This window comes from Globicephala melas, chromosome 15 (assembly GCF_963455315.2).
Source record: "Globicephala melas chromosome 15, mGloMel1.2, whole genome shotgun sequence".
Classification (NCBI taxonomy): Eukaryota; Metazoa; Chordata; class Mammalia; order Artiodactyla; family Delphinidae; genus Globicephala; species Globicephala melas.
In genome coordinates, this window is record NC_083328.1 from 39,829,378 (window position 1) to 39,853,171 (window position 23,794).

Below are 23,794 nucleotides of genomic sequence, written 5' to 3' on the forward strand. Positions count from 1 at the left end.
TGAAATTAATACAGCTACTCCTCTTTCTCCTTATTAGTGTAATCATGGTATATCTTTCTCCATCTCTTTATTGTTAATCTATGCATATCTTCATATTTTAAGTGTGTTTCTTAGAGACAACATATAGTTGAGGATCCACCCTGATGATCTCTTTTATTTGTTATATTTAAACCATTGGCTTTTAAAGTGATTATTGATACAGTTGGGTTAAGATCTACCATATTCGTTATAGTTTTCTATTCGTTGCTCTGTTATTTTGTTCCTATTTTTGTTCTCCTCTCTGTTTCTGATGTTTGTGGGGTTTAGTTAGCATTTTATATGACAATTTTTTTCCCTTTCTTGGCATATCAGTTATACTCCTTTTGGTGGTTGCTCTAGAGTTTGTAATATACATGTACAACTAATCCAAATTCACTTTCAAATAATGCTGCCCTCCTTCACAGTTAGTGAAGATATCTTACGGTAACAAGATGATCCTAATCTTCCTGTTCATTCCTGTATCATTGCTCATTATGACAGTAATTCACATATATATTAATATATCTCACAATCAAGTACATTGTCGCTGTTATTATTTTAACGAACTGTTGTCTGTTAGCTCAATTAAGAATAAGAAAAAGAAAAGGTTTTACTTTACCTTCACTTATCCTTTCTCTGGTGCTCTTCCTTTCTTTATGTAAACCCAAGTTTCTGAACTATATCATTTTCCTTCTCCCTGAAGAACTTCTTTTAACATTTCTTGCAGGGCTCATCGACTGGGAACAAATACTCTCAATTTCTATTTGTCTGAAAAAGTCTTTCTCCTACACTGCTGAAGGATAATTCTCTAGTGTTCAAAATCCCAGGTTGGAGTATTTTTCTTTCAACAATTTAAATATATCACACCACTCTTGTCTTGCTTCCATGGTTTCTGAAGAGAAATCAAATGTAATTCTTATCTGTGCTCTTCTATAGGTAAGGTGTTTTTTCATCTGACTTTCAAATTTTTTCTTTCTTTTTGATTTTCTGACATTTAAATATGATATGTCTTAGATGGTTTTTTGGCATTTTTCCTGCATGGTGTTCTCTGAGCTTCCTGGATCTGTGATTTGGTGTCCAGCATTAATTTGGAGGAAATTATCAGTCACCATTGTCTCAAATATTTCTTTTCCTTTCGCTCTCTCTTCTCTTTCTGGTATTCCCATTATGTGTATGTTACACCTTTTTGTAGTAATCCCACAATTCTTGGATATTTGGTTCTGTGACTTTTTCCAGTCTTTTTTCTACTTGTTTTTCCATTTTGGAAGCTTCTACTGACACATCCTCAAATTCAGAGATTCTTTCCTCGGCTGCATCTGGCGTACTAGTGAGCTCATCAAAAGCATTCTTCATTTCTTTTATTGTGTTTTCAATCCCTTGCATTTCTTTTAGATCCTTCCTTAGAATTTCCATCTCTCTGCTCCATTGCCCATCTGTTCTTACATGGTTTCTACTTTATACATTAGAGCGTTTTCTGTATTAATCATGATTGTTTTAACTTGGTCTGAAAATTCCAACATCTTTTGTCATACTCAGTTTGATTTTGATGTTCATTCTGTCTCTTCAAACTGCATTCTTTGTGTTTTAGTATGTCTTGTAATTTTTTCTGGATAGGCACGATATCCTGGGTAAATAGAACTGCCATAAATAGACCTTTAGTAAAGTGGTGGTGAGGTGTAAGGGGAGGGGAAGCATTCTACAGTCCTGTGATTAGGCTTCAGTCTTTCAGTGTCCTGTGTCTCTGACCTGTGACCTTTGTAAGTGCTCCTCAGTTCCCGCCCCCCACTCTCTTAGGTGGGACAGATGGCTAGAGTGGGGTGGAGTTGGGTATTTCCTGAGTCGTCTAGGCTCTGATAAATCCCCGATAGTTTAGGCTCTGATAAAATCGTTTCTCTTGAGGACAAGCCTGATTAAGAAGAACAGAATGCTCTGTCATATTTCAAAGGGCTCCTTTTCCCCTCCCCATGCTAGAAGCATGAGGAGATTTTCATTTAGTATCACTGTGAAGATCTAGTCAAGCCCCAGGAGGTAAAAATCACGAAAGTGTAAGATCCCTCCTGTGACTACCCCACCCCCTGGACTTTTTAACTCTCAGACGTGTCCACCCTGAGCCTCCAGTGGTTCATCAATTACAGTTTGTATTTTCTACCTCGGTACTGGGTCCCTTCGAGGTTTGTGCTCAGGGATTTCTGCTCTGGTAAGTTGTGATTTTCTATATTTGCCTGTCTGTTTCTTTAATTTTGAGGCCAACAGTTTGCCCTGTGACCTCACTTCTCTTAATGGTTCTTAAAAGAGTTGTCCATTTTCCAGTTATGTTATGTTAAAAGACGTAAGTCAAATTGTTAGGAAAGAGTGACAACTTCCAATCTCCTTATATGCTGAACTGAAAACTGGAAGCCCATATCCATGTAGATTTCAGGATCAACTTGTTTTTCCTTTTTTTAAAAATAGATTTATTTATTTATTTTCCATCTTTGTCTGTGTTAGGTCTTCGTTGCTGCACGTGGGCTTTCTCTACTTGCGGCGAGAGGGGGCTACTCTTCATTGTGGTGTGCGGCCTTCTCATTGTGGTGGCTTCTCTTGTTGCGGAGCACGGGCTCTAGGCACGCGAGCTTCAGTAGTTGTGGCTCGCGGGCTCTAAAGCACAGGCTCAGTAGTTGTGGCACATGGGCTTAGTTGCTCCACGGCATGTGGGATCTTCCCAGACCAGGGATTGAACACGTGTCCCCTGCATTGGCAGGCAGCTTCTTAACCTCTGCACCACCAGGGAAGTCCAGAATCAACTTGTTAATTTCTGCAAAAGGGCAGCTGAAATTTTAACAAGTATGGCTTTAAATCTGTAGATCAATTTAAAGAATACTGCCATCTTAACAATACTAAGTTTTCCAGTCCATGAACACAGGCTGTCTTTCCATTTCTTTAGGTCTCTTTAGTTTCTTTCAGTGATGATTTGTGGGTTTCCAAGGACTTGTTTTGCTAAATTTATTCCTAGTGTTTTATTCTTTTTGAAACTATTGTAAATGGAATTGTTTTAAAATTTTATTCTCAAATTGTTTATTATGATGATGGAAATTCAATTGATTTTTGTATGTTGATTTTGTATCCTGCATCCTTGCTAAACTCATTCACTAGCTTTAATACTTTTTGTGCAGATTCCTGCCAATAGAGATACTTTGTCCTTTTCAATCTGGTGCCTTTTATTACTTTTTCTTGCCTGAATGCTCTGGCTAGGACCTCCAGTATCATGCTGAATAGAAGTTTTGAGGGAAGATATCCTTTTCTTTTTTCCCAGTCTTAAAGGGAAAGCTTCCCTATTTTACTATTATGATGTTTCATAGGGTTCTTCATAGATGCCCTTTGTTGTTTTGAGGAAGTTCTCTTCTATTTGTAGTCTGTTGAGTATTTTTATCATGAAGGAATGTTGGATTTTGTCAAATGGATTTTTGAATGTCAAACCAATCTTGTATTCCTGGGATAATTTACACTTGCTCATGGTATATAATCCACTTTGTATGTCAATAGATTCAGGTAGTTAGTATTTTGTTGAGGATTTTTTCATCTGTATTCATAGATTTTTTTTTTTTCCCCCGGTGATGTCATTGTCTGGTTTTGGTATCAGAACAATACTGGCCCAGGGACTTCCCTGGTGGCGCAGTGGTTGAGAGTCCGCCTGCCGATTCAGGGGACGCGGGTTTGTGCCCCGGTCTGGGAAGCCGTGGAGCGGCTGGGCCTGTGAGCCATGCCCTCTGAGCCTGCGTGTCCGGAGCCTGTGCTCCGCAATGGGAGAGGCCACAACAGTGAGAGGCCTGCGTACCGGAAAAAAAAAAAAAAAAAAGAAAGAAAAATACTGGCCTCAGAGAATGAGTTGTAAAATTTTCCCTCCTCTTCTATTTCTGTAAGAGTTTGTAAAGCATTCATTAAAATTCTTCCTTAAACATTTGGCAAAATTCATCTGTGAAGCCATCTGGTCCTGAGCTTTTCTTTGTGAGAAGTTTCTTCATTACTAATTTTACCTCTTGTTATAGGTCTATTCAGATATTTTATTGATTCTTGAGTCAGTTTTGGTAGTTTGTGCCTTTCTAAGAATTTGTGTATTTCACATGGATTATCTGATTTCTTGGTATACAATTGTTCACAGTATTTCCTTATGATTTGTATTTCTGTGGTGCTTGTAGCAGTATCACCTCTTTCGTTCCTTATATTAGTAATGTGAGTCCTCCCTTTTTGAGTTTTCTGGTCAGCTTAAAGGTTCATCAATTTTGTTGATCTTCTCAAAGAACTAAAAGAATCTCTTAGTTTTATTGATTTTTCTCTATTTTCATAATTTTACTTATTTCCACTCTAATCTTTATTATTTCCTTCCTTCTTCTGGCTTTGAGTTTAGTTTGCTCTTTTTGCTTTTTGTAGTTTCTTAAGATAAGATATTAGATTATTTATCTGATTTCTTTATTTGTTTTTAAAAAATATAGGCATTTACAGCTGTAAATTTCCCTCTAAGACTGCTTTAGTCGCATCTCATAAGTTTAGGTATGCTTTTGTGTGTGTGTGTGTGTGTGTGTGTGTGTTTTCATCCAAGTGTGTTTTCTATTTTGTGTGTGCGTGTGTGATTTCTTCTTTGACCAGTTGGTTATTTAGCAGTGCCTTGTTTAATTTTCATCTATTTGTGAATTGCCCAATTTTCCTTCTGTTATTGATTTCTAATCTCATTCTATTCTGGTTAGAGAACATACTTTTCATGATTTTAATTCTTTTAAATTTGTTTAAACTTGGTTTTTATCCTAACATATGGTCTATTCTGGAGACTGTTCGACGCATAATTGTGAAAAATATATTTCCTGCTGTTGTTGGGTGGAGTGTTCTATAGATGTCTGTTAGGTGTAGTTAGCTTATAGTGTTCACATCTTTTATTTCCTTGTTTATCTCCACTATAGTTGTTCTATCCATTATTGAAAGTGGGCTACACAAGTCTTCTACTATTATTTTTGATTTGTCTACTTCTCTATTCTCTTATGCCATATTTTGCTTCATGTATTTGGGGTACTGCTGTTAAGTGCTTATACATTTACAATCATTATATCTTCTTGAAGGATTGACACTTTTTATTATTATAATATGTCCTTTGTCTCTAGTAATAATTTTTTTGCCTTAAAGTCTATTTTATTTGATATTAATACAGCCACTGAGCTCTCTTTTTCTTACTTTTGCATGGTAATCTTTTTCCCACCCTTTCAGTCTCAGCCTGTTTGTGCCTCTGAATCTAAGGTGTGTCCCTTATAGAGAACATATAATTGAAGGATACTTTTTATTTCATCCATTCTGCCCATCTCTGCCTTTGAACTGGAGAGTTTAATCTATTTCCATTTAATGTAATTAGGTAGGATTTATATCTGTCATTTTGCAATTTTTTCTCCCATTTTTCTATTTTTTATACTTTTTGTTTTCTATATGTCTGATGTTTTTGTTTCTCTATATTTTCATTATTGGAGTATTTTGTGTTAAATAGATATTTTCTAGGGTTTCATTTTCTTGTCATTTATTCTACTTTTAGAAAAAGTTATTTTCTCAGTGATTGTTTTGGGGACTATAATTAACATCTTAACAATATCTCAGATTCATACCACCTTAAATTCAGTTGTATATAAAAATTTTGCTCTTATATAACTCCATTCCTTCCCCCAGTGCTGTTATTACATCTTTATACATTGTGTTACCTTCAACACAGATAGCTATAGCTTTATACAGCTGTCTCTTAAAACATTTAGTATAAAAAGGTTACAAACATACATTTATAGTGTCTTATATATATATACCTATGTAGTTATCTTTATCATGCTTGTTATTTTTTCACATGAATTTGAGTTACTCTCATGTGTCCTTTTATTTTAGCCTAAAGGAGTCCCGTCAGTATTTCCTGTAGAGCAAGTCTGCTAATGAAGAGTTTCCTGTTTTGTAAAAATCTGGTAATGCCTTAATTTCTTCTTTATATTTGAAGGATAGTTTTGCTGGTTATAGAATTCTTGGTGGACAATGCTTTTCTTTTAGCACTTTGAGTTTGTCATCCCACTGCCTGCTGACTTCCATGATTTATGATGAGAAATCAGTTGTTAATCTTATTGAGCTGCCCTTGCATGTAATGAGTCACTGCTCTCTTACTGCTTTCAGTATCCTCTTTGTCTTTCAACACTAGGAAGTTTACAGCTCTGACTTATCCTTCTCCTCCTACTTGCTCAGAGCCTCAAGTCAGCCAGAAGTGAGAACTCAGGGCCTTCTTGGGTCATTCCACAGCATGGGTACAGCCCTGGGCATGCACACTGTCCTACACATGTGTGTGGCTTTCCATAGTCCCAGGAATACTGGAAGTTTTCAAAGCCCTCTATGAACATCTCATTCTGTATTTTTTGTTTCTAAGCTTTTGGTTAACCTAATGTTTGTCCCTTCTGTTAGTCACTGCCATAGGCAGCTATGATGTTAAACAATTGTCACTGATTGTTTTCAGCAAATTTCCACAGGTAGGAAGCTGTTTGTCTTTAATGAACTCTAAGTCAGGTCAAATAAAGAGAGGTCTTCTCTGAACCACCAGGCATGTCCAGTAATGACAACTGCCCCTTCCACTGGCTGCTAGGCTGCTTGTTCTCACTGTGACTGTGGGCTATTTGTTTTAAGGCTACAGTGGAGCTGAGACATGGGGGTGGGAACAGGGCAAGTTAAAAGGCTATGAAACTTGCGCTTCTTATTTAGCTTCAGTCATTTTTTCTTGACTAAATGCCCCTCCCCCAAGATTGCTGGTTAATTTTCAGAGTCCTGAAAAAGTTGATTTTAATTATTTTCCCAGTGTTGGCATTACTGTTATGGAGGGAAAGATTTTTGGACATATTCCCTTTACAATTCTTCTGCTCATGGAACTTTAAAGAGCCAGTGAAACACTGCCCAGGTGAGATTTTGCAGCACAGTAGAACATCTCAGTAATCGTATTACATGTGATGATTACTATAATGAGGAACTCACAAAGATCAAAAGCCTTTATGCTGTGACCACCATGGGAGAGGTTAGCAGTTCCTCCTACCAGAAAGTTGAATTTCCTGTTAACTGTATACCACTATGAGTGATGATATAATAGCTCTCTATCTTAGAGAGAAGAAACTGAAATTTTTATGATTAAGGAAAAAGGCTCCTGGGGGTTTTGACATTCTCCTAATCCTACATATCATTGGAAAACCCAGAAATATCTCCTGGTTCCTTTCAGCCCTGTTTCTAGCAAAATATTCACTCATAGTTTTGGAACCAGAGATTGTTGCTTAGGAAGGCATAAGCATGATTGACATGTGGAGCAAGGAGCCCTTGTTGTAACTTCAGTGCCTCTGAGGTTTCTCTTAAATACAAAGAGAGAAGAATGCATGTTTTAAGAACAAAACCAAACACCTTTGAAGCATGAGGTTTTCAAATTGGTCACCAATAGTATAATACCCAGTAAGTCTGACCAAAGACTTCTCCAGGAAAACTATTTCAAGTGATCAAAGAAAAAAAGGTGTCTATCAAAAGAATTTGTTAATACTAAACAAAAAAATGGATGACTTAAAAATAAAAAATGCCGTCTATTTCATTGTAAATAATTACCTCAGCTTGACTTACGCACTTTACTAACACTAGGTTTGGGATCATGTAGGCAGTTAGTTATTAGATTTTCCCACTCTGAACAGCATTCTTGTCCTTTAAAGGCACAATTCTAAGCCTTATAATCCTTGATTCCTTAACTGGTAGATTCATATCTATGGAGAGGTTGTGAAATCTTATCTAGGAGATCTTGAAGTTGAGTGTTGCACTTGCAGCTCCCTGGGATTCCAAGATAGGATAGAACTACAGCATGTAGAGGGGCCCTTTTGTTTTTCTGTCCCTGCCCCTCATTTATTATTTGAACATAGCTCCCCTCCCTTCTCAAATTCCCAGCCTGCTCATGCACACTTAAGTCTCCTCCAGTATTTATTAAATACCTCAGGGAAATGGTAAGTAACTTTTTATAAAATGGTTGAATACCACAATAATCATTGATAGGGACAAGATCCACCAATGGATGCTAAAATTAATGGGTGAAGTTTTGAGGAGAAACAAGTTCACATAGTTTCAAAGTCTTACCTCCCTTGATATAATGCACTGAGAATTCACCATCATTTCATTGCCAAAAATGTTTGACCTCATGCAAATCACGAGAAGACATTAGACAAACCTAAATTGGGAAACAGTCTACAAAATAAACCATCAGTACTCCTCAAAAGTGTCAAGATCATGAAAGATAAGGAAAAACTGAAGAACTGTCAGAGATTGGAGGAGACTAAGGAGAAAAAAAATAACTGAGTGGAATTTGGGAGACTGGATAATTCTATCTGGAACAGAAAAAGGATATTAGAAGAAAGAGTAGATAACATTTGAATAAGGTCTGTATTTTAGTTAGTAGTGTTATACCTGTGTTAATTTTATAGATTTGATTATTGTACTATAGATACCCAATGTAATAACCTTAGGGGAAGTTCAGAGGGGTCTACAAGAACACCGTACTATTTTTGCAACTTTCTGTAAGTTTAAAATTTGTTCAAAATAAAAAGTTAGAAAAAACATTGCACACAATTTTTAGCATGTCAAAGGACTATTTTTTCCATTCCTTTGATCTTTTTTGTCATTCTACTCAAAAACTTGATATTTTTGGATATAATATTCTAATGAGAATATAACTAATGCAGACGATGGGTGGAAACATTTTGAAAGAAACTAAAAAGTATTATACCAACGTAAGGTGGTATTCTCAAATTCTTATGCTGCTTTTTCAGTTTAATTTACACCCTGTTTTGTGTTTAAAATGCATTGTGCACTGGTGGTGTTGTGAACTCACATAGTTTACGACAGGCGTGGGATTTAACTTAGAAATTCTTCTTTGGAATACTTTCCAGATTGGAGGGACTCGCTATTCACAGCTGAACGTTTAATGGTGTAGCTGGAATTTTTATTCCTTAGGGACTTCAGAATCTATTGCTTGTAGACTAATTTAAATGCTCAAACATTAGGAATTTGGTTTTGTTGGTTTTGTATAGTTAAGAAGTGTTTAAAAGCAAATGAGACATGGAAAGTTGAACAAAATAAAATGGTACATGCCATCTTGAGAGTTATAATTTGTAGTTAGCCATAACTAGGGGAAGTTATGAAGTCCCAGTCATCTCATCTAAGAGGAAGTACCAACCGAGTCCATGCTTCTCCATCTTAACGTGTACAGAAATCTTCCGTGGATTTTGTTAAAATGCAGATTCTGACGCAGCAGGCGCCCAGTGGGCTCCGGGATTCTGCATTTCCAACCAGTTGCCAGGAGATGATCCTGCCTGTCGTCACAATCCTGACGACATTGTGAGTGGCAAGAACCTAAATGGCTGGAAAGGACACGCTATGTATGAGTCCTGTCTACTGCAGGTGTACATTTTCAAAGTGGATTTAGTTTTAAACAAGTGAAACGTTTAAGTACCTTCAGGCAGTGCAAGCGGTAGCAAAATTTTGAGGAACTCTCTCCAATGAAACAAAGTCTGGAGGAAGGGAGTGCTGCGTGTGACGCCCCAGTCACCCCAATGTCAGGCGTTGCCTGAGCAGAAACTCGGAAGGAAAGAGACTGGATTCAGTCTGAGATGAAGCTGAACCAGTCCACGCCCTACCCGTAGGGTGGAAGCAAACACATCCCCAGGAGCATGTCTACCACCGCCACCAGGGGGCGCGCCGCCACAGCTTTTCCAAGCCGGCGGTGTGGACCGTTAACCTCACCTTGGGCGGTGCGGGGACGAACCGAGATAAGGAAACGGATACAGCACCTTACGGTGGTGGTGGGGCCATCCTACTGTCTCAGAACCTGACTCCGGGTTTCTCCGGTGACAGGGACTTGGTGATGGGTAATGTGTGAACAACTCTTAGGATGTTACACTGGTGTTTGGATTGGATTGAATCCAATTCCAATCTGCGGTTAGATTCCAGGTGTAAGGGAGGCGGGGTTTGCGGTGGGGACCCTCACGCGGATAACACAGGGCTGTTAAAATGAAAAGAGCGACTGACTTCGGCATCTTTTTCTTTTGAACGTTGTGTGTCTTCAGAAGGCCTCCTGGCTGCAAACATCCTGCCGAGGAAGGGCTGCCATCATCTTTCTAGTTCTCATCGAGGGAAGAAACGGCCTGCACATAGATCTGTGGACCAATTCGATGCACAGGTCCGGCTTCCTGAAAAGTCCGACCCCCCCAGGGTGGGCTGCTCTCCTCGGCCATCTTCCGGCCCCTCAGAAACCAGCAGGGGTGTAGGGCAGCCAGAGAAGCGCTGAGAGCATGGCTCACGCAGGCAGGCGGGGCCAGTATCAGACTGTGTCAGTTCCCTTAATTTAAGTCAACTTGTCTTAACTACTTACACATGAACAGATTCTTTTAATTGTTCCTTATTTTTTAAATTAGAAAAATAGGACCTGCTGATGCCAGAAAAATAATTCTAAAAATAAAAAACAGTATAAAAGTGAAAGTCCCTCCTCATTCACTAACCTCCACCCCAAATCCTGAAAGCCCACCTCTAGAAGTAACCGTTACTGCAGACATACACTCAAGTGATTTTGCTGAACTTGGCAAAAATGACATTATACAATTCATAAAGCAGCTTGCTTTTGCCACGTAAGATGCATATTGTAGTCTATCAGGATGAGTTTTGAAACTTAAAAATGATCAAACGTTTTACAGATCTGTCTTTTTGATTGAAAACAGGATTCCTAAGCCTAATGTTTATATGTTAACAAAACTATGCCCCCAGGGCGCTTCTTAGCTCCCCCTGCCACACTCAGCATCCTGTCTGCCCTAGTTTACAGTGACAAAATAAAATGAGTGGGGTTTACATACATGTTTTCTTTCCGAATTTCTGATAGAATGAGCAAATTGCTCAAATTGTGAATGCTTAATTTTTGTCCTCTGAGGATTTAAAATTTTAATCTCTTTATTATTTTCCCTGGCTTTGGATTTTTTTTTTAATAGGACTTTTTTTTTTTAATAGCACTTGTGTGAAACAGGAGACAGATGTAGGCATAGCTATAGGATATGCTTATTTACTCTCTGTTTCTTCCAAATAACCAAAATAAGTCAATTAAAAATATTGACAAAAAGGGGGAAGGTAATATATTTTTCCTTTTTAGATTTTCTCTCCAGGATCCACCAAAAGAACATGCCAAGCTGTCCCTTTCTTTTGAACAACAGAGCTCAAACTTGAACACAGAAGAATCCCTGGAAGCTTCTGAATGATGGAGGTTTCCAGGCCTCCTGAATCCCATTTCCTCAGGATGGGCTGGGAATGGATGTTATTAACAAGATCCCTTGTACTTTTTATGTCTGCCGACATTGGATTGAAAGGATCCTCCATGGCTCTGCCCCAGCGAGGGGCGGGGGGCAGGGGAGGGAATCTTTCCTGACGGTACCTTAACTCGACTTTCCTCCCATTTAGAAGAAACAGGGGATGGAAAGAATGTACATGAACTGGGTTGTGCTTTTTCCATTAAAAGCTGCCTCCAAATTTTATGCTCACCTTAGGAATTCCTCTAGGCTTGTCTTGAAAAGCCTAACCCCCTAAGTTTGCCAGGTGACCGGCTGTCCTGCAGTTACCCCTGGGTGGTGTAACCGGTTTGAGAAGCAGCCCATGACTGTTTCAGTTTCAGCTGAAGTTCCTTCTAAAACGAGCCAATCTGGGAGGTCACTTGTCTCTGATCCAGAGGCAATGGTTTGGTTATTCTTGGCTTACGATAAACTTGGAAAGGAGCTGAAGCATCAGGTAAAAAACAACCTCCACCTACGCAGCACGAGAAAGAAACAATCACAGCTCTACACACCGTGTGGAAAGATCCCACAGAAACAAGGCTGAGCAAAAGCTGCCTCCGTTCACCTGAAGTTCAAGGACAGGCACCCATGACCCAGGGTGAGAGAGAGGCGGGAAGAGGCGTTACCTTCAGAGGGTTATCGCCTGGTGGGGGGTTGGCACGAGGGGGACTTCAGGGGGGCAGAGAACGTCCTAAGTCATGATCTGGAACCTAAGTACATTGTCCATGCATAGATAAAGTCATTGAGCTAAATGTTAAAGCTGTGTGCAGGTTATTATACATAAATATACTTCAGTAAATTAAAAAAAAGATGATGGGCAGCTCTGACTATGACAGTGGTCCACTAGGAAAAAAATATCTACAGTCACATCCATGTAGTGAGTCAAAATCACTCAACAAATGCCAATCATTGGGAAAAAAAAATAAATAAAAATTGGAAACAGTTATAAAGTAACTGATTCACTTTACTGTACACGTGAAACTAACACAGCATTGTAAATCAACTATACTCCAATAAAAATTTAAAAAAATAAAGCAGTTTCTTTTAAGTCCGTGTCTAACTGAACTATTAAAAATCCCGTGAGCCCCACCTTGCTGAGAGGGTGCTCTCACACACCTCCTGACCTGGAGTGTGGACACATGCACCCACAACTAGGAGTGAACGTTTTGTGCTCTTTGAAATGCCGACAGCTCAGGAAGCGGCTAAAGGAGCAGTTTTACCAGCTTTTTGATGAGGGCATCAAACAAGGATGGGGAAGGGATAAGTGGTCAGGCGCCCCTTGGTGAAGCTGGGGTTTTGTTGGCATCAGACCAGGCCTGGGATGGGAGGCCTGGGAGTTTGTGTCTAGGCAGACATGAAGGGGGTGCCACACCCGCGGGCTGTCCCAGGGTCACCCATGCAGGAGTCTCTCCCTGTTCTCCCATCCACCGACAGTCGGCCTTATTGTGTTTGGAGGTGTTCTATGAACACTTAGCGTCTGTCCTCTTTGCTCGGGTTTTGTCTCCCTGTGTGAGAGGCGGCCACAGCCAGGAGGCTGACTTGTTGCCTCACCAAGCAAGTGGCTCCCCTGATCTTCTCCTCTCCTCCGTCCCCTCCTCCCTCTCCATTGGTGGCTTTGTCTGGTGTTATAGAGGCACAACCCTGCCTTGTGGAAACTGCTCTGTCAGGTCTGGGCGCTCTTGGCAGGGGAGGCTGGAGCCTGGGAAGGAGGCCGGAGGGCACAGAAGACCCTGGTGGTCTGGGCCTCACTCACTGGGCTGACATCAGCACGTGCATGTGGTCCTTGGTGACAGAGGCAGAGCGATGAGAAAGACAAACCCTTCTGTGCCCTCGTAACCGGTCCAAAGTCTCTGCATGGAACTAAAATTGGAATGATTTTAGGAGGTAACAACCGGGGGCATGGACGGTGACCCCAGCATCCAGCCCAGGGTGCCAGGCCGAGGAGGCGCCGTGCATGGCTCTTGGAAGGGTGCAGGCCCTGGCACATCTTGGGGTGTTGCTTCTCTTTCCAAGCAAGCGAATTCTCAGACTAATGTATCAGGGCCTGGAATTTTCTCCCTGAGGCTCTTTGCACAAAATGTGAGATCAAATGCAAACAGATTAAGAAATAAAAGGCAAAAGCTGCCGCGGGATTGATGAGGCTCCTGATGGTGAAAGATAAATAGCACATGAGTTATTTCAGCTCCCGTTCCTTCCAAAATTCCGTTTCCTGGGGGAGCTTCCAGAGACTGGGAGAGGGCAGGGAGGACAAAAATAACTGTTTTCCTGGGACGAGGAGCCCACGGGGGGTTCTGTCTCCCTCCTCCAGTGCTGCCAGAGGACTTGACAGCCTGCTGCCCCCAACCCTACCCCCACCCCCCAAGCATGCCTGCTGGAGGGAGGGGGTGCTTCCCTCCTGCGTGGGGAGCCATCCCTGTGCCGGGTGAGGGACCCACCGGCCGAAGGTGCTGTCAGGCTGGGGACCGGAAGTGCCTATTTTTCTTCTCTGGGTGGTTGGCTTCTCAGGGGTCTTTGTCTCTGCTACACCCCACTTTGCTCTGAAACCTGTCAAAATGAATATGAACTAAAAATCATTACTAGGCACCCCGGGAGTGATCTCTCATCTCTCTGTCTCCCTCCCCTCCCCCAACCTTCCTCCCTTTCTTCCCATCAGTGCAGGTGCGGAGAGCATTTCCAGGGAATTGCCAACTCCTGGTTTCTCCCCTCCTCCTTCCTGCTCCCTCCCCCGACACCTCTCCCACCCCCAGATTACACAATTCCTTGTGCCTGTGGCTCATTCCCTAACCCAATTAGTTCCAGATTCCCTCTCTCACTTTTAGTTTTCCTATTTACACGAGAAAAAGCGATTTGAGTGTCTTTCCCGGTTAGTTGAATAAAGGATAGTATTCCAAACTCCTAAACTTTCCTGTCTATGTCTCTGAATGTTGACGGAGAACCACCCTCCCCCACCTTCAGCCTGGGCAAACTTCCACGGCTTAAATCCTCCTCGGTACCTGGTAACCAACCAGAGTGGGAGTGAAGGGTCAACCACAAGGGGGTCGTAGGAGAGGTGCATCCCGGAAGACACCAGGCCGAGAAAGGAGTAAAGGAATGATACGCCCAGGAAGCGAGATCTTCCAGGCTTGTTGGGTGAAATGACCCCTCTGTGGTAAGGAAGCCACCCAGGAAGGACTGTTTTGTGCTTTGCCATCACCTGCTGTCCCCAGATGCTGTTGGGTGTCATCTGGGAGGCGTGGGCCAGGAGGTCACCCACAGGTGGGAACACACTTGGACTCTGTGGGTCCTCCCAAGACCTAGGAGCGGAGAAACCTGTACAGAGCTTCCCTCCTTCCTCCTCACCTCCCTGACCATCTGCATGCAGCTAGATTTCCTGATGTGACCGGACTCCATGGAGAAAGTCACCTGGATTTCAGTGATCCTCTTTTGAACAAGCCCTTCTGTTTTCAGCCCTACCTCCTCCTTGGGGCTAGATCCACCATCCCAACCAGCAGCCCAAGCCAGGTACCAGGGAGGAAGCCGGAAACCCCAGGAAGGAGGGTGGGTGTGCCTGAGACCACTAGGTGTCCTCTCTGCACGGGGCACCTTCTGCAGGGCTGCAGGTGACGGCTGGAGCAGAACTGGGGGCAGAGGAGTGGGGGGATTAGGGCTCTGACCTCAGGGGTGGGGGCAGGCAGGGGCCTCCTCCCGAGGTTGGCTGGGGACCCTAGGGCCGCCTTGACCCGGGACAGGGCCAGCTGCCCACCTTCCCTCAGCCACAACCCTGGGCTTGGTCCAGGACGATCGCGAGTGAAGTGTGAGCCCGGGCCAGAGGGGGGAGCCAGGACATCCTCAGTGAGCCAAGAGCCTCCGGGGAGTCCTGTTCCAGATCCCGAGCCGGGCGCGCAGGGGGATCCCCGCAAGGGGGCGGAGGGAAATCCAGGAGGCCCGCGGGAGGAAGCGAGCCCGGCGGCCGGGCGCGCGCACCCAAGCGCACTCGCGGCGCCCCTCTCCGGGCACAGGGTGGGGAGGGGGCCGGAGAGACCCTCGGCTCCTCTGAAAGTTTCGGGCGAACCCTTTTTCCCAGAAAGCTGCCTCTCGGCTGCGCGTGTGTCCCGAGAGGGGGCCTCCCGCGCCGGCACGAGCGCAGGACCGCGCGCGGGGCTCCCTCCCCGGCTCAGTCTCCTCCCCACGCGCCCCCTCTCCGCCGAGCTGGCCAGCGCCGCCGCGTCCCCGCCGCTGCCCCCCGCCCGCGCCCGCGCCCGAGCCCGAGCCGCCGCGTCGCCGCAGGCTGCCGCCTTGCCCCGAGCTCCCGGCGCGCTCGGCCCCGCTCGGCCCCGGCCCCGCGCGCGGACCATGGAGTAGGCGGACGGCCCCGCGACGCGCTCCCGCAGCCCGCGAGGCCGGAGCAGCCCCGGTGGCCTCGCCCGCCGGCCGCGTTGGCCCGCGGCGGGTCCTCCTCCCGCCGGTCCTCCCCGCTCCTCCTCCTCGGCTGCCGCCGCCCCCGCCTCCCGGCCGCCCCCGCCGCCCCCGCCGCGCCGCCGCCCGAGGCCGAGCGCGGACGCCGAGCGTGGGAGCCATGGAGCGCGAGGAGGACGGGGACCCCGAGCGCCGGGAGGCTGCGGCGCGGGCCGGCGGCGACAAGGAGGAGGAGGAGGAAGAGGAGGGACTGAGCGACAGCGACGACGAGGACGAAGACCGGGAGACCCGCGGCGGCCGCGAGGAGGAAGGAGAGGAGGCGGCGGCCGCCGGGCGGGAGCGCAGCGAGGACGCGCCGCCGCCGCCGCCGCCGAGCGCGGAGCTGCCTCCAGCCGCCGTGCCCGCCGCGGCCGCCCGCGACCGGAGCGGCCGCCGCCCGCCGGGGCCCCAGCCGGGGCCGCTGCCCTGCCGCCCGAAGAGGATGCCGTCGCCCGACGAGGAGGAGCGCGAGCGTCGCCGGAGCCGCCGGAGGGACCTTCTGCTGAGCCAGATAGGCTTCCTGGCCCTGGTGGCGCTGCTGCTCTGGTCGCTGTCGAGCATGCAGGACCACGACGGTGAGTGCTCGCCGCCCGCCCCGAGTGGGCGCTGCGGCTCCGGCGGTGCCGGGCTCCCCGGCCGGGCCGGCGGGCGGGGGTGCCGGGCCGAGGACGCCCCCTGCCCCTCGGAGGGGCCCCGGAGGCGAGGACCACGCGGTGGGGCCGCGGCAGGCACGCTGGGCGCCTAGCTGCCCTGGGAACCCTCACCTGTGCCTCCCGGCTCTGCCCTTCCTGCCACGAGCTGGAGGGACTGGGGGCGGCGGCGGGGACGGTTCCCCTAAACGAGTGCCCGGTGGCCAGTAATAAAGTTGTTCTGGTGAGCTTTGGGCCCCTGTGCGCCGTGACCACCTGTGTACTTGGCTTGTGGAGGGAGGGCCGGTTGACTGGTGAGCATACAGTTCTCGAAACCTCTCAGGCGGGATGGACCGGGTAGGAAGCTCCATCCCCGCCTTTCCAGAACAGGTGCGGGGAACTCCTGATAGGAACAAAGTGCTGGCCCCCGGCTAGGGTTTGGGACTGGTTCTCTTCCATTGACCACTCGCTGGGAAGACGGATCCGTTTTGTGGACTTGCAGCCGGGGAAGAAGCCATTAGGCTGGACTGTCCCTCATTCTGTTCACTGCTCTGAGGGTGCCCTGCGGTGGGAGCCCCCTTTACCCACAACTTTTGTCTTATTTTTGACCTTGGACTTTCTTGAGCTGAAATAGACCTGGTGGAGGAATGTGCTCAGAACAGTTGTCCACGGTAAAGAGTTTGGACCCTGGGTGTGCAGCTGTCAAAGAAACGGAGGAAAGTCTTGGAAGAATAACTGTTGTAAAACGGTTTTATGTCCCGGCCATTCAAGTGGCACGGTTCCTGGGAAAACAGCCATGGAAATGGTCGTGAGGAAAAGCAGTCCCAGATACAGGCTTTGGTGTTAAGATAGACGGAGCTCCAATACAAGGTGTTATGAAGTGCAGAATGAAGGCATTTGGACAGTGATGGTCAAATATTTTTAAGGGTGCTATCAGTTAAAATAGGGACCTCCCCCAGTTGAGTGTCTCGTGCCTGGTGGGGAAAGCAGATGGTCGGTCTTGGTCCAGGTCTTAGCCGACTTCAGCATATATGGTAAAAGGAGAGAGCCTGTCCTGGTCTTCAGTGGAGCCCTTGAGACTCCCGGGTTCTCTCCACTTCTCCTGGATCCCAGACTCTCTGGCCATGAGGACTGCCATCAGGAAGGTGACCGTGCCGGGTGAGGGAGGCTCGACCTCTCCAAGGGCAGAGTCTGACCTGTCGAAAGCAGTTCCTGGCCGATTCTCAGAAAGAGGCTTTTCATTAACCCCCTTTTCATCTTCTCAGTTTTGATGAGTGCAAAGCCAGTCCGTACTTCATGCCACCTTTGGAAAGGGGAGTTCTAAGTCACTTACATGCCGGCCATTTTTCTGCAGGTTGGGGTTCTCTGAGCCATCGAATTCCACCACTTTCAAGGCTACAAAAGACATTTTTCTGGATAGAGGATGTGACCCAGGTGGTTAAGTCCGTCAGTGGCAGGGGGCTGCCTGGGCCCTGGGAAAGCTGGGATGTTCGGAGGGAGGGGGTGTCAGACACTCAGCAAGCTTGAAACTTGGTGACTAGATGTCATTTGGAGACGGACAGAAATGTTCCTGTTAGGGACTCATGCACAGCCCTTTCCTCCATACCTTCCCTTGATCTGTCTTCTCCTTCCTTCCATCCACATTCTTTTTCTTTAAATTTTATTTTATTTTTCTTGGCCGCACCATGTGCTGCTCAGCATGCGGGATCTTAGTTCCCCGACCAGGGATCGAACCCGTGCCCCCTGCAGTGGAAGCACAGAGTTCTAACCACTGAACTGCCAGGGAGTCCCCATCCACATTCTCCTTCTGCCTCTCCACCCTCTCCCATAAATGTGGCGCGTGAGAAGACCCCCAGCCCAGTAACTGAAGATAACAGTGAACGTCAGTGGGGGGAGTGTGTACCATCGGGCCGGCGGATGGCATACTAGTTGTAATTCTGTCTCAGATCACCTTTTCTTCCACTAGATACTGATAATTTCATTACACGATGCACAGCAAGATTTCGCAAGGCCCAGGTTTTTCGAGATAATTTTTTAAGATACTGATTAATGTGTGTGAATCTGCAAGTGATTATTTTGCTTGAGGGGTTGCCATTCAGCATACTTAACCATGTGAATAATGACTTTTACCCTGGAAACGTGGGGGATGCTGTACTTGAGGGTCCTTCAGTATGGCTAAAAAGTGTTTGGAATTTAGCCTTGTATTAAAGGCACCGTGACTTGGAGAGGCCAAGTGATTCGCTTAAGGTCACACAGCAGTTGGGGAGCAGAGGAAGAAACCAACGTGAGGTGACCTGGCTCTTTGATCCCACCTGTGTCCCCTGGTATTCATGCCACCATCTGGGTGCAGCTTTGTAATATTTATATAACCACATGGGGGGGTACCTTCATAATTATCAAAGGTGATATTTTTATTTATTCACCTTGAAAACCATGCAGTGATTAAGTGTTATTTCTCAGAAGCCTCTTTTCTAACATATATTGAGTTTTCTTTTTTTTTTAAATAAAAAGGACAGTTCTTTTACCAAACCAGAATAGAGATGTGTGGAAGTTATGTTATATAATCTTGTATAACATTTCTAATTGTATGGAATCGGAGATCCCTTTCAGGACATCTAACCAAACTCAGTATAGATTCTTTCCTGCGCAGATGGGACAGGAGCATTGTTAAGCTTAAGTCAGGAAGAATTAGCGCTGGAATCAAGAAAAATGTTAATTCTCACAACAACAAAAGCAATAATAATATTAACCAGAATTTGGCAGGCTCTTAAGTGCCAGGCCCTGGGCTAAGTCCCCTTTCTATGCGTTGCCTCCTTGAAGCTGCAGACACTTGAGCTTCCAGTGGTGGACAAGGAAAGAAGAGCCCTCGGTGCCCTATTTAGTTGTTGTTGATGAAGATCTTGGTTTTGATCTGTTTTCAGAGTCAGTTGAAATAAGGTGTCAGATTTGCTAACGCGATTTTCTTTTATTTTTTTGCAGTGTGAATGGATCACTTTGTATGTTTTGAGTAGTTTAATAAAAGTGTTTAATTTTTCTTTGCAGTAAGAAACCTGGTCCTCTCTTTCCGTAAGTGGTGTGGACAAAGCCCAGAGGTCCTAACTTGGGAGTAATTAGAGACATCCCCTCCTAAAGGTCCCTAGGGTGGTGAATAGTGAAGAAGGACAGTCGTACACAGGTACATACGTATAAATTTTGAGGTACTCTTTGGCTCAGCTGCTGTTGCTACATAACATCACCCCCAAATAGTGGTGTAAGACGACTCTTTCATGTTTTTACTCAAGGATACTTTGTGTCAGGGACTTGGTCAGGGCCTGGTGGGGGTGCCTCTGTTCCGTGATGTCTGGGGCCTCAGCTGGAGACACTGAGGGCCTGGGGGACTTGGCGGCTGGGTCTGCAGTCGTTTGGAGGCAACATCACCACCGTGTCTGGGGTTGATGAGGGTTGTTGGCTGGACCCTCAGCTGGGCTGTCAACCGGACACCTATGTGTGGCCTCTCCACGTGCCTTGGTTGGACTTCCCCAGAGCGTGGCAGCTGGGGTCCAGGAGAACAAGGTGGACGTGCCTGGCATTTTTATGTGTCAGCCTCAGGTGTTGCGTAGTGCCACTGCCACTATTTTCTGTTGGTTAGGGCGGTGACATGTCAACCCGAGTTCGAGGAGAGGGGACATTGATGCCACCACTTACTCCATGGAGGATTGTCAGGATACAGGGTAAGGTGAGCACATGTGATGGGAGATGCTGTTGTGACCATCTTTGGAAAACCAGGATCTTAAAAGGATGATAACTTAGGAGTGATTGTAGACATTCCCCAAGATGGCAAGAGGCAAATAATACATACATACATACACACACACATATATACGTGTGTGTATGTATATGCGTGTATGTGCAGGTATGTGTATGTACGTATGCTTATATGTGCATATGTGTATTTATGAGTGTGCATGTGTGTATATGTACATGTGTGTATATGTGTGCATGTGTGTATGTGTATATGTATATGCGCATGTGTGTATGTGCGTCTTTGTGCGTGTGTGTGTGTGTGTGCGTGTGCGTGTGTGCGTGTGTGTGTGTGTGCGTGTGTACAATTTCTATTGAAATACCATCCAGTCATGCTGCTCGCCTTACCTGGTTGGGTCCAGAGATGATATTTGAAGAGCGGCTGCAGTGGGGATTTGAACTGCACATTTCAGTGGCAGAGCTGAGAGCTCGCATTTAGCTTTGTGGCTCCCCGCCCCTCAGAAGACCCTGACCATGACCTTTCGGTCCCTCCTGTGGCTTCCTGGGAGGGCTGGCTGGACTCTCCAGCTCTTTCTTCCCTCCCTGCCCTCCCCTGTCCGTGCATCACCACTAAGGCCTTTCTTCTGCTCCTCAGAAGGGGGATGCTTCTGGCCCTAGACCTCTAGCGCCTGCTGGTCCCACTGTTACCACCCCAGCTAGTTCAGCCTGCATCCTTCACTTCCAGGCCCAAGAGCTTCCGGACTAGACCTGGTCCCCCACTGGCCTGTTTGCTCTCTGAACACACTCTGTTTTACCTTTGTAGCATTTTGTTGGCAATTATGTGTTTCTTTGGTTATGATTTGAGTACCATCTCCTCTTCACCAGAGTCTAAGCTCCAGGAGGTCAGGGATCCTGTGACCTTTCCTCACCTTTGTCACCCCATCACCCCACCCAGAGTAGATGCTCAGAAGGCATTTGTTAAGTACGGAAGCTGCTTTCATGTCTGAGCGACAGTACCTGTGATAAAACCTAGCGACTGCATATCAGAGGCCCACTTACAGGCACACTGTATTTTCATGACTTCTAGTTCTGCCTCCAATCCAGCAAATTCAGTGTTGTTACCCATTTTTCATGGACTGACCCTGAGCTGAGAAAGGTGAGAGCCTCCATCAGAGCCCCTTCATTAAGTGGCAGGGTTTGAATTCAAGCCTGCCTGCATCAGAGCTGCGTGCCTCTGCGTCCCTAGCCCCAGCCTAGGAGGACTCGAATAGAAAATGGGAATCACACTGCCTTTTTCAGTTGACTCGGGAGTAAAGGAGTAACAGAAGGTTGCTTTCATAGAAGCAGTATTTTAGAAAAACATTCCTTTTCAACCTTTTCTATTTTCTGCCTAAACATATATAGATGTGTCTCCTTCCTCCTGGCTTTTCTTAGCTGCTCATCAACCCAGATTTTTCTCAAAGATTTCCTCCCCTTGTGAGCCTTAAATCCTTGTGGGAAGATTTTTTTTTACCCTGGAGGGTTGGCAAAGCCAAAAGAATTGCAAAACCAGCCATTTGCTAAGGATTCCAAGGCCTGGTGGAAGTTGGCTGATAGGATAGGATTTTGGCAACGCTCTTTTTCCTTAAGGAGATTTCTCTTCCTTGAGCAAAACAATTTCAGAGGGGGAAATAACAGTATGTAGACTTTTATAATGAGGGAACTAAGGTCCGGGGAGTTCAGAAAATGTCCCTGAAGTCGCAGAGCCAATGGGTAGTCCTGCCAAGAAGGGAATTCGAGTTTTCTCGCCTCTTCCTGCCTTCAGTTTCTGTAGAGCTTATTTGGCAGTGGTTTTTGTTTCTCGTTTGCAGTGGTCTCAAACATGGTGTCCTCGTGTGGGATTTGAGAATTTCAAGGATTGAGGATTCAGTGGAAAAAGGTTTTCTATGAGTGAAGCGGTGATGGGTATCTTTGGGCAGTTTAAACCATGGAGTCATGATTTCCCAGACTTGGATGGCATCTTCCAGACTTCCTCCTCCTGTTAGGTCTCAGTCTACCTGCTGTTCTCTCTTCATCCTCATCCCTGGGCTGGTGATGCTCTTCACTGTTGTGCGTCCTGGGGGCTTCACCCTCCCTCACTGGTCTTCCCAACCCTGCCCCCACCTTTGTAAACGGTCCCTTATGAAATTCCCTTAACAGCAGCAGTTTCTTCCCAGACCCAACTGGTGTAAGATACAGGGACCTTCTCTCCTTCATTCAGTAAACATGTGGCTGGGGTGGCAGCTGTGTCTGAGACGGATACCCAGAGTATCCTCGTGGTGCTCAGACTTTCGTGGGAAGAGAGGCATTGAACGACTAATTTTCAAGAATTATGAGAATTACAACATGGCATGGAGGAGATGCTGGTGATCAGGAGAAGCTGGAACCTGGAAAACGAAGGAATTAGGTTGGTGAAGAATGGAAAACAAAAACAAACTTATAGAAAAATAGGTAAAGGAAATGGGAAGGGAATTTGCAAAACCAACCAAACAAATTGCAAATGGCCAAGAGGCACAAGTAAAAATCCTCAGCCTTGATAGTAACCAGAGATATCTAAATTTTAAAATTATGGGTTATCATTTTTCAATATCAGACTAGCAAAAATGAAAATGAAGTGTTGGCAAAGGTGCAAGGGAGACCACTTCTCTCATTTACTGCAGGTGAAGATGTAAATACATTGGTACCCAGCATGGTGGGAGACTGCAGCAGGTTGATCAGGTGTTAGGCACAGACCCTCCATGAAGCCTCAACCTTTTAACGAGATCCATGTGTAGAAAGGGGAGAGGTGGGATGAGAATGCTAGTGCAGGGGTATTTGAGACTTGGATAGAAATGCAGCTTGCCTGGACCCGTCCATGACCATGGAGCAGGTTGGTCCTGACCCTGTGAATCTAGAGCGTAGAGTTTAGCTGAGTGTTCCAGGGAACAGGGGAAGGGCCCTCGTCATTTCTGGAGCTGTCCAGACCCATACAAGTTGCTTATTCAAATGGTGAGATCCAGCCATTATTCTCGCTTGTCAGTCACTCTTCATTTCTGGGAGAGGGGGAACAGATAAAGTCAGCTCATCAGTGACCTAGTTCAGGGGAATTTCGCATTGCAACTTTGTATTTTTCTTTTCATTTTTCTCTTTGTGCTTTCTGCATTGTTTGGCCTGAGCAGAAGTCATTTTCACTTTGGTGACATGAAACTGAACTTGTGAAGGACAGGAAGTAACAAACAGGTTTCTTGTGCAAAATTTTGACCTAAGAACAAAGGGCATGGGCGACCAGTAGAAAGGGGGCGTCACAGTGGACATCAAGAACTCACAAGCACCATTTTTTTATATATTCTTTTTCAGATTCTTTTCCATTATAGTTTATTCCAAGATATTGAATATAATTCCCTGTGCATTACAGTGGGACCTTGTTGTTTATTTTATAAATAGTAGTCTGTATCTGTTAATCCCATACTCCTAATTTATCCCTCCCCCAGCCCGTTGCCCCTTTGATAACCATAAGTTTGTTTTCTGTGTTTGTGAGCCTGTTTCTGTTTTGTAAATAAGTTCATTTGTATCTTTTTTTTAGATTTCACATATAAGTGATATTAAATGATACTTGTCTTTCTCTGTTTGGCTTAC

General features: G+C 45.5%; 1 protein-coding gene across 1 annotated transcript in view; it reads left to right on the forward strand.

Moving 5' to 3' along the window:
- The first annotated feature begins 15,896 nt into the window (after positions 1-15,896).
- The window catches only part of SLC24A3 (solute carrier family 24 member 3), a 460,077-nt gene continuing 452,179 nt past the window's right edge, over positions 15,897-23,794 (forward strand). Inside the window, exon 1 of the mRNA XM_060285209.1 lies at positions 15,897-16,387. Within this exon, the coding sequence (XP_060141192.1) occupies positions 15,934-16,387 (454 nt within the window). The 5' untranslated portion in view covers positions 15,897-15,933. The remainder of the gene's footprint in view (positions 16,388-23,794) is intronic.